The following is a 14,132-nucleotide window of genomic DNA, read 5'->3' as shown; positions in this document are numbered from 1 at the left end:
GTAAACAACATCAGATTAATCAATTTCCTAGGCAGAGTGTATATGCCTGATTTCAAAGCTTCATACCTCTGCCAAAATCAGCCCTAAACTCTATCCCTTTATGCAAATTAGTACAGTACACCAGAAACAACCACAGATTTGTAAGGAGTAATGCTCAAGCCCTGTGCATTTTTTCACATCCAGTATGACACAGCTTATGAGCTAGCAGAATGATGTGTAGGAAATCAGAAAGCAGTTATAGGTCTGTGTAGGAGATGACAGATTAATGTGCATGACACTATCAAATTTGCGTGCGAATCTCTATTCAAGCCTCTCATTAAGAGGCAGTACCAGGTACTTTTACCCTTCTAAACTACTGAAAGGTATCTCCAGAATATTAATATTTCATGCTTTTTTTATCAGACAAAATGATGAAAAGTACCTGCTACAAAACCAATGGTACCTGCATTGCAAAAAAAATAATGAAACCCCTGTCTATTATTCTGATAATGTCAACATTGATTTTGGTCAATCAATTTCTTTAAACTAAATGTTTCCTTAAGAAATTATCAACAAACACTGATTGATAGATGTTTCAAATTAGAGAAAGATTTAATAGCATAAACTCAGTGCACTTGTGTCGAATACACAAAAAGTCAAAATGTGAAATTGATCATAATTTATGATGTCACAATGCTATTTTCAGTTGTGACATCATTAATTATGGTCAACTTTACACTTACGACTTCTTGTGAAATTCAGATGCCTGGAACTTTATATGAATGAATAACTTACCCATTTCCTAATGCATATAAACAAGCAAACTGACCAATCGAGTCAAACCAACTTTCATAACACACAGGAATATGATAAGTTTTGTAGGCTACCATCAGGACTCCCGGTACATATTCACTCAGGTGTCCTATAACATAACCAAAACAAAAACATATTTGAATTAAAGTATATCAGTTTCTTCTGTTTACATTTTATTCCTAAAAAGAAATATGAAACAACACTGAAATAAATTGCAAAACCTAAAGTTGACTTGTCTGCATTTTCATATATATATGTAAATAATTGGTGGTTTTAAATCATGAATTTATGATCTAACAGAACTGTTCTAAACAGGATTTCAGCTTAGGTCTTTTTCACTAAAACCTTGGCAACACTTTCTGAAATTTCAGAAGTAAACTTACCACAGTCTCTTTCGTCTGACATGTCTGGACACTCTGGATTGAAATTACATCTCTGGGTACTGTTGATACAGGTCCCGTCCTTACACCGAAACTGGTCACTGGTGCACTTGGCTGTACATAAGTAATTTAATAAAAAATCTCAAAATGATTATTATAAAAGAAACAGAATCTCCCTTCCTTTATGCTATATTCAGGGATGATTATATGAGGTCAACAAACAAAGCCGAAATTGGCAAAATCAGAAGTAAAAATACAGTAAAAAAAATGGTAGTAGTAAAGTCTGGATTTGAAATAGCAGAATTCCAATAAAAACAGGAAAAAAATAATCCCTGTAGCGATACTTATTTCTGTTGTCTGAACTGCACTTTTGAGAAAATCATACATTTATCTAACACTAAAATCAACCAAATCAAGAATGATAACTCTTGCAAAGTGCCAATTTCATGTACAATCTATGAAAAACTAAGATCAGTAATGTGGTTGGTAACTGATTCTGAATAAGAAATATAAGTAAGTTTGGTGGGTTTTTAACATGCATGAATCACCTCCTGTGTGAATTTTTATAAGACTGCTACTTAATTTCTCACCAGAGGCTCAAAATGATTTAACTTCTGATATATGATTATCAACTTGGTCAATGCGTAGAGTCTACATATAAACCTATATATTTGTACTGTGAATTTTTTTTTATCAATTTTTGTGGCTTCTGTCATCTAATCATTTTTTTTGGATACTGTAAAAGTACTATTGTTCATGTGGTACCAATTTTCGTGGATTTCGTAGGTAAGGTAAACCATGAATTTTGACTCCCAACAAAAAGAATTATTTACTTTTAATTGTATGACACAATCATCAAAACATTGAGTTCAAGAACCCATCAACTTGTGCTTTTCCCCTAAACCATGACAATTGATACCCATGAATATAAGTACTTTCAAAGTATTGATACAGTGAAACTTCTCCAAACCGGCCACCACTGGGACAAGAAAAAATGGCTGCCTTATAGGGGTGGCCGGTTTTGTGAAAAATAGCAAGAGCAGTTTCCATTAATGTGTTCTATAACCCTACACCTTGTCAGTTTGTTGGTCCAGACATGTATAATGCAAATTCAAAACTTTTGGCTTTTTATTACATTTCAAAGCTTGCATTATTCGTAAATGATTTGATTTTACAAACGGTACTGCCGACAAAATAATGTTCACGGTTTTGAAAGAATGTGTATTAAAGATCAAAGAGCTATTGATGATAATTAATTATTTGTATTGTTTCCGTTAATTACCTTTCAACAAAGTCTAATAATTTCACCCCTATGTTGTTTTGGCTTGTGTACAGGTCACATTAATTGACAGTTAAAATATTGTAAAGATCGAACTATTAAATGACCCCGGTTGCCTGACGTGTACACACCAATTAACTGCCAACCAGTGACAAAATGTAATGTCTGAATTAAATTTGTTGTTAAAACTACTGTCCCCTTCAATTATTATTTGTCCATTGATGAAATGCAAACCGGTCAGTGAATGAATTATTAATTATGTAATATTACATAATCATTAACAGTTTTGCTGACACATTTATTACAGGTGAAAAATAACCGGGTGGCTGGAATTGAGAGGTTGTTTTTATTTGAAATATGTAACTAAAACTGTGGAAAACCGGCCGATGTACAGTTTTAGGGGGTGGCTGGTATATAGAAGACAAAACACACAGGTTTTTAGGTACATTGGCCAGAACTTTTGAAAATGGCTGGTTTGAATGGGAAGACCAGTTTTCTGAGGGTCCAGTTTGGAGAAGTTTCACTGTATTTGTGATTTTAAAAAATGAAGAGGAGTTAAAAGGGTTGCATGTCAATTTCAAGTGTACTATTTTTTTATGCTCATCTGATTTGTTCACCACAAAATAGTGTAGACTAAAACATCATGAAAATGTGTCTGTAAGCAATATTAAAACTTACAACAGTTTTGTTCATCCCAGTTACTTGGACAGTCAGCCTCTCCATCACACAGCCATTCTGACATAATACAGCTCCCATCTGGGCAGGTTAACTGACCTGTTTCTGTACAGTCTGTAATACACATAGCAGATATTGCTAAAAGGCCTTTCATGATCCTAAACTCATGAACTTTAATTCATAAAGCTAGTCTAATAAAATGGAAATGATTGTCAGAGGACCAAATCCACTATCACAAATGGAAGATATAGGACTTTTCTAAGTTTCATATTAATGAAACCAAATTTCATAAAGTGCCAATGAAAAGGATTTAAGGTTCTAGACCTGGGTACGTAAGTTTCAAAGATCCTAGGTGAGATATTAAGGGTCTCAAACAATGGACCAAATCTAATTTGAACCCCAGGATTGCTGACAATAATCTGTTTGAATTTCTCATAGCAAAGGCTTAATTTTTACTATAATTATTAATGGCCAATATCTAATACCAATTAGTGGTTCTTAAGTAGTTGCGTGCCAGTCTCCATGATGACAAACATTGTAGAAAAAACATCCTAAAAGTAAGTATGAGTTAAGTATATTACAAAATGTCAGGATGACCAGAAAAATTTACAGATAGCACTTACCATAATAAACCTTTAGAAAAACAGGTGAATTACAAAGAAATCATTTTTAAGTATAAGTCTCTGTAAGAATCAGGCAATGGGTGAAACATAGTATGAAAAAACCCAACATTTTGAAACTGTAATTTGTAGTCAAAATCAAGGTAGAAAGACAAGATTTTCCATGTCATTTCGGTGCATTGAATTATAATTTCATTGAAATGCACCAAAAATGAACATTTTAAGGCAGATAAATCTGTCAAAATGTTTCTGATTTTCTTTTCCATTTTGCCTGATTCCTACAAAAACTTACAGTTAAAAGTAAAAAGTATATGCTTGTAACAAATGAGAAGGAAATAAAACACAAATACTTACTAGGTTTGTCATGTATAATTGAGACACAGTCGCTAGTTTGTAATTTCTGACATGGAAAGCTAGTAGCAGGAAGAGAACAGTCTTTTACAACAGCTGGAAAGATAAAAGATTTTAATAGTAGGGTAGTAGGTATCAATTATCATAAATTTGTTTTGAAAATAGAGTGCAAATTATTTTTCAATTTGGTATTGACAATAAATATAGAACATAGAGTTTTCTGATGAGGCACACCAATCATAAGGCTTTTGAATCCTATGAAAACCTAAAATTTCAGAAAAGGTGACCATGGTAGATTCCAGTTACTGGTACATAAAAAATTAGAAACTAGATATTTTTCTTTCAAATAAGACTAAAAACAGCAAAAAGCCATACTATTAACCCAACCCCCAAAACTACATGTAGAAGCCTTTTTAATTGTCCATTACCCCACTTAAAGACCTTTCAAACTTTATATCCTGTTAACAGCCAACTTAAACAGCAGTTTATCTTCTGCTATATTAGTGTTAAGAAATTTTCTTCAGTATTTTCATTGAAAAATATTTCGGTTTATGTGGTAAATATAAATTACCAGTAAAAGATTAAACACATAGTTATACACTCTTAGAAAGCAAAAGAATAACATCTGCCAAAACAGATCTTTAGTGAAAGAAGCATACGGTAACTCTTGTTAAAATCTAGCACTTTTTTGTTTAGCAATGTACACTCACCTTCACACAAATCTTTACATGGGTATTTTGGAAATCCAGTGCTTGGATCACATTGCAAAAATGTTGAACTGCAGAAAAAATTCAATGCATGATCAGAGCAATTGTCATTAATAATAGGTTGGAAAGCTTGCATTGCAGTGACGGCTTCATCATGGTTCTTATTTGTCCATAAGTTGGGGAACAATGTGGTGTTACTGAACTGTTGGCAAGCTGGGTATTTAACTTCTTCACATAAGGCTAAAATAATGAAAAAAATTCAACATGAGAAATAGCTTTTATATGTGTTCAGGCTTATAATAACATGTTAATTTTAGTTTTGAATCAGATACAGCTTTACTGTAAAAAAAAGTTAAAACTGATCCCTGTTTTTATTGTAGAATTTGTCCAGTTTAGACAGGGATTTGGTTTACCCAGGGTAATAATATATATGAAATGATTGGAAAGTACTAAAAGTTTCAGGTTTCTACAGTTAAACAGTTTAGTCAGGGTTTCGTTAAGAATAAGTCTATTTTCATGTTCAATTGCAGTGGTGGCTCCAGAGGGGTGTAAAAGGTTGACACTCCTCCTTTTCATAGAAAAAAATTGTCATTTTCAAGTGTAAAATTTACAAACAAATAGTTAATTATGTCCTAGTACCCCCTTTCTTAGAGGAACCCTGGCCAGAACCCCTCCTTTTCAAAGTGCCTGGATCCACCCCTGAATTGCTTTGAATGGATTTTGCTATATTCTCAGAAATATTCATCATAAAAATATCCAAATCAAAACAAGGTCAAAAATTAGTATTGATTTGTAAAATTTCCCTGAAATAGTAGAATGCAGGTAACTTTTCAATATAAATCTTTATTTATTCAAAACATATTAATATTCAAACTCAACGAATTATGTTGTGCACTCACTGATTTGATAACGGCATTGCCATATGATTGTGCACTCACTCATTTGATAAAGGCATCGCCATATGATTGTGCACTCACTCATTTGATAAAGGCATTGCCATATGATTGTGCACTCACTCATTTGATAAAGGCATTGCCATATGATTGTGCACTTGCTCATTTGATAAAGGCATTGCCATATGATTGTGCACTCACTCATTTGATAAAGGCATTGCCATATGATTGTGCACTCACTCATTTGATAAAGGCATTGCCATATGATTGTGTTTGTATGGATGATACATATATAGAGACAGTTTTCTTGCTCACCTGATGAAGCTGTTGAAACAAGACACAAAGAGTAATTAAAGAATCTAACCTTGTGGAAAGTTGTTTACACTGAAGGGGAATTTGGCCATAATGGCAAGAGTGGTACACATGAAAAGTGAGTTTTGTTACTCACTTGGCAGAAGAGTTTTTGTTTTTGTTACTGGAGGTGGAGTTGGTGGTTGGCAAGAGTGCTATACATAGAGGTCTGTCACTCATCTGGTGGAGAAGTTGTTGTTATTAGAGGTGGAGTTAGTGCTGCCAAGGGCACAACACATAAAGGGTTAGCTTTGTTACTCACCTGGTTGAGTTGTTGTTGTTACTGGAGGTGGAGTTGGTGGTGCTGGCAAGGGAGCAACACATAAAGGGTCCATAAAGGCAGGACTGTTACAACTCTGCTCATTAACAAGGCTAATAGATGAACCACATTCACTGACAGCAGCTGAAACATTACATATATAAGTAATATAAAAATACATAAGATATACCAAAGTTTGTTTTGTAATCCAGGGAAATGATTTTGAGTTACAGTACAATTGTGTAAAGGCAAACAAACAACAATACACAATTATAATTCTGTCAAAAGATGGGCATATTTAGATAAGTTTTCTCAGTCCTAAAGTAACATCAACTGAAAAATGTGCCTGACTGAAGGAAAAGTTAAACAAAATTTCATTTTGTCTGGAAGATTTTTTCATATTTTTCATGTTAAACATTCAGTCAGACAGTTCAAAAATTTGTTTTGTAAGTTCTGTAGAATCAGTAAATCTATGTACTGAAAAAATTCTAATTATAATTACCTAAACACAAACTCTTGCATGGATATTCTATTTTTCCATCATCACTACAACGTGAAAAGAATAAGTTACAGTAAAGAAGTGTGGCATTCCGAGAGCAGCTTTCATTGATGTATTTGTTGAATGTAACCAATGCAGCTGACTGTGATAGCTGAGTATAGAAGTTTGGAAATGTAGTTCTTGTAATCCCAACCTCTCTACATACATTTGCTTGGACATCCTCACATAATTCTGAAAAAAAAAATATTCCCTAATACAGAAAAAGTTGCAAAATTTGCCATTACATGTTTTAATATATTAATCTGAGGGTTCATTAAATATAATAAACTACATCAAAGGATGAGATTCACAGTTCCAAAACTAGAAGTAATTTGGAAAGATGGGTACCCTCATCATGACCTTACACGAATTGTAACCCTTTTGGCTGCTGTACCTTTTGGAGTGGTTGTGGTTGGCTCAGTGGTTGTAGAAGTAGTTGTTGTTGCTTCTGATGTTGTTGCTGAAGTGGTTGTCTTGGTTGTTGTTGCCTCTGTTGTCATGGTAGTTGTGGGTTCTGTTATTGTGGTAGTTGTTGCCTCTGCTGTCATGGTAGTTGTTGTGGGTTCTGTTGTCATGGTAGTTGTTGCTTCGGTTGTCATTGAAGTAGACTGTGTTGTTGAAATGGAAGAGGTTGCCATTGTTGTTGTTGTGGTTTTTGTTGATGTTTCCTCAGCTGTTGTAGCAACAGTTGTTGATGTCATGGTTGGTATTGCTAACAAAAATTTGAACTTGAAGTTAGGATAAAAGAAATCATTATGCAAATACAGTGCAAAATAAAAATGACCACTGAAAGTTACCAGTAATATGAAAGTCTGGGCAATAGTTTTAAATGGATACAATCATCTTAACAATGAACATTACAGTCACAGTTATCTCCATCATGAATGAATTCAAACAAGAAATCTATGAGCCATTACCCACTAGTAATACTCCAACACACCGTACTTAAGTATGTATGATATAAATTGAGTCATCAAACAGGAAACAGGAACCTGTTGTTGCCCAAAACTAAATCCCATACCTATATAAAACTTGTATTACAACATAAAGTGGTTTTGAGAATTAGTTGCAGTGGTGACCATCTTGAAAAACCAGTTAGTAATAGATATGGATATAACAATCCCCCCTTTTCCCCCTTCTGTGCAGGAAATAAATGAATAAACTGGATCTAATTGAAGTGGAAACCATTTAATTGATTACTTCTATAAACCCTAAAATTGTCATGTACCAGAATCTGATGAAACATAAGGAATATTGTCATCTTTTATCTAATATCAGCTACTTACCAAGACAAAGATTAGGATCACTTGAGTTCACCAATGAAGAACAATCTACTGAAGTAAACTGAGGACTCTTGGAACACTCTGTGTTAAATTCTACGTAAGAAATAGCAAAATGAATAAAATCTTCAGATGATTAATCAGATAAATAAGAATTCAAAACAGTGTAATGAAAATATCTTTCATGGGATTTTAGTGACTTATTATAGTACATAGAAAATTTCAATGTTGCTTCTCCTATGTTCAATAGTTTATATAGTGCAATAACTATCAAGTACAGGCCAATCTAAGAATTATGCAAACAAAGTAAATAAAAAAAGTAATAAATCAAAGAATGCTTTCAACTTTCTAAACAACCTAAAAACTTTCAGCAAGTCACATTTATGAATTACAAATAAAAGTTATATCTAAGGTTGGAAAACTTATAAAGTTAGTCAAAACAGTTTGGTTGATTTCTATTGAAAAATATTTCCTGCCTTTTTTTTCACTACAAAAAACAGTTTTTCTACTACTCTCTCAATCTTTATCATTTCTTTAATTGGTTATAAAATTATCATAAGAATATACTGGATGCATTTACACTATTACATCTACAAATTTAAGGCTAACAAAAATAATTGACAGATTATCCTCTGCATGGCTTTTAAGTGAACTGTAATTACTTCATTAATACAAAAAACAAGTTATAAATTTCTTAGTTTTACTTACTTTCACATGCGTTCCTACAAGGGAGAAACTGTCTGGCTTTGTAACATTTTGGGAAATTCAACCCACACAAGACAAATGTTGCCACACCAGAACAATCAAGGTCTATGATTGGCTGTAAGTTATTCTGAAAGTAAGTCACTGCTGTGTCATATGACTTTTGTCCATAAAAATTAGGAAAACTTGTGAAGTCATGGAAAGATGAGCAAGTCCTATAATCTAAAGATGAGCATTTATCTGAAATAAGAAGAAAAAAATTTCAACATAAACAGAGGCATGTGTATTTATACACACTAAGAAATACTTGTGTTGCATTGTGACTTACCATTACCATATACGTGTATAGTGAGGTGACTTACCATTAACATATACTTGTGTAGTGAGGTGACTTACCATTAACATATACTTGTGTAGTGAGGTGACTTACCATTAACATATACGTGTATAGTGAGGTGACTTACCATTAACATATACTTGTGTAGTGAGGTGACTTACCATTAACATATACTTGTGTCATATTGTGACTTCCAATTAATATAAACTTGGGTTGTAAGGTGACTTACCACGAACATATACTTGTGAAGTATCAATGAGTAATGAAGTTGATCCTAGAGATGACTCTAGTATTATGACATCAGTAACACTGTTTGATAAATCTATGACATCAGTAAATACTGTATACACATCTGGTAAAAATGAGATCTCAGAATGTACAAATATACTGCCTGGACTGAAAACATAAAAAAGATTGTGTTAAGTATACTTGGCAGTGGAAGTACCGATTATTGCTATTTTATCCATAAAATGTTGTGTTTATTTTGCATTTGTGTATAATCCACATATCAACCTTTGATATCACAAAAAAATATACCTATCTGCAAATTTTAAAACATTAGCAATTGGATTAGTTTAGTAAAAGACATAAGGACAGCTGGAGTTTCTCTGAACTAGCCATTTTTAGCATCATGACGATGTGACCTATGACAAAAATTTCAAATTCTTCATAGACACTCAAGGATTGAGTCTCAAAATTTTTTTCCACTAGCTAAATTTAGCAAGTACTGAAAATTTACACTCTCTAAATTTAAGTTTTTTGGGGTTATTTCTAAACTTTACTTATATGACATATAGAATTCCACTTGCAAATTCTAGCAAGTAGGAATAAGTTTTCTACAAACAAAGTTGAATTTCAACTTGCATTTAGCAAGTATTTCCCCTTGAATTCTTTATAGACACTTACTAGCTAATTTGATAAGCATGAATAAAAGCTGGTGCTGCAACACAAACACAGTTTGCATTTTTGTGTGTTTCAAGTTTCTAACATTAAAAAAAAATTATTGTATCATTTTTTGTGATATCAATACTTATGTTACGAGTAGTAGTTCACTTACTGAATTTAATGAAGATTGGCTAGATACATTGTCCTTTCATAGCACTTTTTAACACTCAAAATAAATTTTATCAACAAATCGTAATGGATGTGGAAACCAATAAATTAATTTAAGGAGCCAATTGTAAAATTGGAATTAGCCATTATCATGATTATTCCATTGTCAAAACTCATCATAAAAATCCAATAAAAAAATCTATGAATACCTTTTTAGTTTTTGGTCCGAGGCTGAGGTCATTTGGTGCAAATCCTACTATGTTTTCAAGCCTCCAAGGTGATCTATATTTGTAACTAACTATGGAGGTTTTTAACATCCTTGACTACTTTGTCGGGTCTGGCCCAATTTGGTGGGCTTTTCTGTATTTGTTTTGTTTTTTTTTAATCTTTATGAAATATTCCTTAAATATTTGCATTTAAATATCAAATAATTAGAAAAATCAGACTGAATGCTTCGTTTAAAATTCTAACCAGCCATGTAGGTATAAAATCCATGACAACTTCTTTTCAATTTTTGACATGGATACATAGTATTATGTAGCTGTAGCTCATTCAGAAATTATGTATTAACCAGATATGCAACCATTTGAAGAAATCAAATTTCCTAAATCTACTCTAATTTCATGAAATGAATAAGAAATACTATGAATGAAATATACCTGAAATCCAGGACATTAACACCAACATAAAACTGTGAATTATTGCTGCTACGCATGAGATTGTCAATCTGTAATAGAAAAGTCATTCATTATTGTAAAATGAAAACAATTAAGTGTAAATGTTTGAAAGAATCAGGCAAAATTGGAAAAATCAGAAACATACATGTCAAAACCCCACCAATCAGAAAATATAATTTCACTCAAGGATGCCTTCTGTATATGAAAAGACCATTATTTGATCTGCATCATTGGATTTGCTCAGAAATTTTTCAATAGAAAAATGAGGTTTTTATTTTTGATATTTTGTTTCAAATGCCATAGTAACAGAAATTAACATTCGGTTTTTTCATATAACCCATGTTCTTAGTAGATAAAAATTCTATAGAATGCACTGTAGATTTCAAAATTAGGGTAGATAACTCTGTAAATGACACTCAAATACAAAGTAAACAATAAGATATTGTTGGTTATATTTAGTTCAAATAAACTATTGAAAAATGTTCCCACACTTTTATCCCATACAAGCAGTAAAAAGATATCAATATCACAAATGATTCTGGATTAATATAAATAGCTTTTAGGTTGTTTACTAGATGTACTGAATATATTTAAGGCAACAGAAAAAAACAAATTGAGAATTATGATATGCCACCTATTGCCTGATTTTTACAAAGAATGATACTTAATAGTCACAATACTTTCTAAATTCCGAACAAACAAAAGATTTACCTCCTCTGTATAATTTTGTGCCAAAGTTTTATAAAAATCTGACAAGGGATTGTAAAGGTCATCTGACCATCCATTCTTCAGTCTGACGCTACTTTCTAAAATGACTGTATCTGCAAATGAATAGCAAAAGAATGAATTATAAACTTGTCAGCAAATCAAAAAAAAAATTCTAATTCAATTGAAATAGCTGGTTTATACATATAAATATCTATGTTGGCTTTATTTGAAACTAACCAATAAAGCACTTCAAAAATTTGGGAAGCACGAGTCTAGCTAATTTGATAAATGTTTTACATAGAAAAGAAGCAGCCATTATTATGGCAATATTTTAACGTACAAACCCAAAGCAAACTGTTTTAATCTAGCATGGAGTTATGTTTAAATACATATATTTTTTTTTCCTTTTACAGGAAAAATTCACATGACAATGTGCATCAAACATTTTCTAGCCATCACTGGCTTGAACCATAAATTTCCACAATTTTTCTGAAATATTTGCACACAAAATAAAATTTGTTAAATTTCAGCATGAATCAAATTTTATTATTTCTATCTTTAGGCTAAAGCCGGAAGTTGCATACAAAAGTAATCATTCTAAATGGAATTCAGATACACAGAATAATATTTAATACCAGTCCACATGAAATTTGGACACTGCCTAAGGTAAGGTGATTCATGGTGTAGAAAAACCCACGGATGAGACAATGCTTTTTTGGTCTACATATGCTATATTTTTATGTGACAATAGTTATTTCTGCATTTAGATCTCTACTTTTGAGAAAACTACACTTTATTCTCCCTCTCAAATCAACCAAATCAAACCAAATCAAAAACCATAACTCTTGCAAAGTGCTAATTTCATGTACAATCTATATAAATTTTATCTCAAAAGTGCATCCCCAAAATGAAATACTAAGACTGGTTATGTGATCTATAACACTTTCTGAACAGGAATTAAAACTGAATTCCATGGGTTTTTGAAAAGCATGAATCACTTCCTCTCTGATTTTTATAAAGACTAGTATTTAAATTCATCTTTGTTATTATAATTCACATGTGGTAAAGTGATTCCATGAATTCCTTTTCTATACAAATAATAGAAGATGGTGTTTAAATGCATTTTTATATATATATATTTCGACACACAACAAAACTTGACCAATTTCAGCATGAATTGCACTTTACATATTTTTATTTTAGTTAAAGCCTAAAGTTGCAGACAAAATGATCATTTAAAATGGAATTCAGATACATTGAATAGTATTTAAATTCATCTCTATTATTATAATTCAAATGAAGTAAAATGAGCTTTTTCATGAATTCCTTTCTTATACAAATATATGAGAAGGGGTTGAGATGATTGACTACAAAAAGGTACAATTTAATATAAACATGCTGTCTGAACGATGGAATGTAATTTCAATGCATAAATTCACAACACTCATTGAAATTTTGATGATTTAAAATCTGCATGTCAAATAATTTTTTACCGTTAACACCTCACGGTAAATTTAACAATTATGAAATAAACCACAAATATTTTCATTCAGATGATCATCCTATATTCCTCTTTAGGGAAATGATTTGACAAATTTCTATTTAACCAGGAGCAACAAATAACAATCCTATCTCAGATCACTTTCTAATGTATTTCTGAAGATCTTAAATAAGCTATGTACGACTTGTTCGTTTACTTTTGTTGCTTTGTACATTTTATATTGGTTATTTCATGTTCTTTGTTGTGTGTGTCTGTTTTCCATGTCTGGTCTTTGTCCCTGAATTACATTCTTTTGATTTCCGCTAGAATCTTGGTTTCCTTGATTACACTTGGGAATCATGTCTTTACCGAACCCAGCAAAAAATAAAAACCTTAATTTAGTCTAAACCTGACACTTTTTAAGGTCCCTTCATATAAGCTTTAAATTTATTTTGAACCTGGGTAATCTGAACAAATTCTACATAGAACAGTACATGTACCATTATTCATGTCAACAGACCAGGTGCATACAAAAAACATCCCCATTATCTATATCATGTTAAAGTAATTTTTCATCTAACATTAGTTGTTTTCTGCACAATAACATGTATTGTAAACATGGCTTTGCATCACATTTTGAGAAAGATGCTTTAATCCGATCCAGGTGTACTGACTAGATGTTACAAGTACTGTATATTTCAGACTATTAAGTCGATATTTTTTTTCGGCAAAATATCAGCATCTACATCGATTTATTTAAGGATTTTTCAAGACAAAAAGTTCATCTAATGGAACTACCATTCTGTTCTCAAAGAAGTTTAACGTTTGAAGAATAAAATGTTGCTATTGGGGCATATTAGGTTCATAAAATATTGCCATTGTTTTATTATAGCTCAACTATGAATGAACTGTGATTGAAATAATAGAAGCTCCTGTACTAAACTTCCCCTAATGCCACAATACTGATCCAAAATGACAAATGTACACAATAATCTCAGAATTTACAGTTAGTATTTGTCTTGTTTAAATTAAAAAAGAACAAGTTATATA

The 14,132-nt window shown here is 31.9% G+C and overlaps 1 protein-coding gene across 9 annotated transcripts in view; it reads right to left on the bottom strand.

The window, feature by feature from the left end:
* Positions 1 to 14,132, bottom strand: part of LOC148598465 (uncharacterized) — a 56,174-nt gene that overhangs the window by 28,635 nt on the left and 13,407 nt on the right. For all 9 annotated transcript variants that reach the window (XM_088561256.1, XM_088561254.1, XM_088561252.1 and 6 more), the window contains 13 exons: positions 11,606 to 11,715; positions 10,877 to 10,944; positions 9,394 to 9,560; positions 8,834 to 9,067; positions 8,132 to 8,221; positions 7,240 to 7,557; positions 6,810 to 7,037; positions 6,311 to 6,451; positions 4,808 to 5,044; positions 4,101 to 4,193; positions 3,130 to 3,240; positions 1,176 to 1,286; positions 775 to 901 (listed from right to left, as the gene is read on the bottom strand). In XM_088561256.1, coding sequence (XP_088417382.1) covers positions 775 to 901; positions 1,176 to 1,286; positions 3,130 to 3,240; positions 4,101 to 4,193; positions 4,808 to 5,044; positions 6,311 to 6,451; positions 6,810 to 7,037; positions 7,240 to 7,557; positions 8,132 to 8,221; positions 8,834 to 9,067; positions 9,394 to 9,560; positions 10,877 to 10,944; positions 11,606 to 11,715 — 2,035 coding nt within the window. The remainder of the gene's footprint in view (positions 1 to 774; positions 902 to 1,175; positions 1,287 to 3,129; positions 3,241 to 4,100; positions 4,194 to 4,807; positions 5,045 to 6,310; positions 6,452 to 6,809; positions 7,038 to 7,239; positions 7,558 to 8,131; positions 8,222 to 8,833; positions 9,068 to 9,393; positions 9,561 to 10,876; positions 10,945 to 11,605; positions 11,716 to 14,132) is intronic.

The sequence above is a fragment of the Perna viridis genome, chromosome 14 (genome assembly GCF_037379345.1).
Source record: "Perna viridis isolate PV_CMFRI_1.1 ecotype Kerala chromosome 14, ASM3737934v1, whole genome shotgun sequence".
Classification (NCBI taxonomy): Eukaryota; Metazoa; Mollusca; class Bivalvia; order Mytilida; family Mytilidae; genus Perna; species Perna viridis.
Note: the sequence above shows the minus strand (reverse complement) of the source record. Positions and strands in the feature narration are given on the sequence as shown.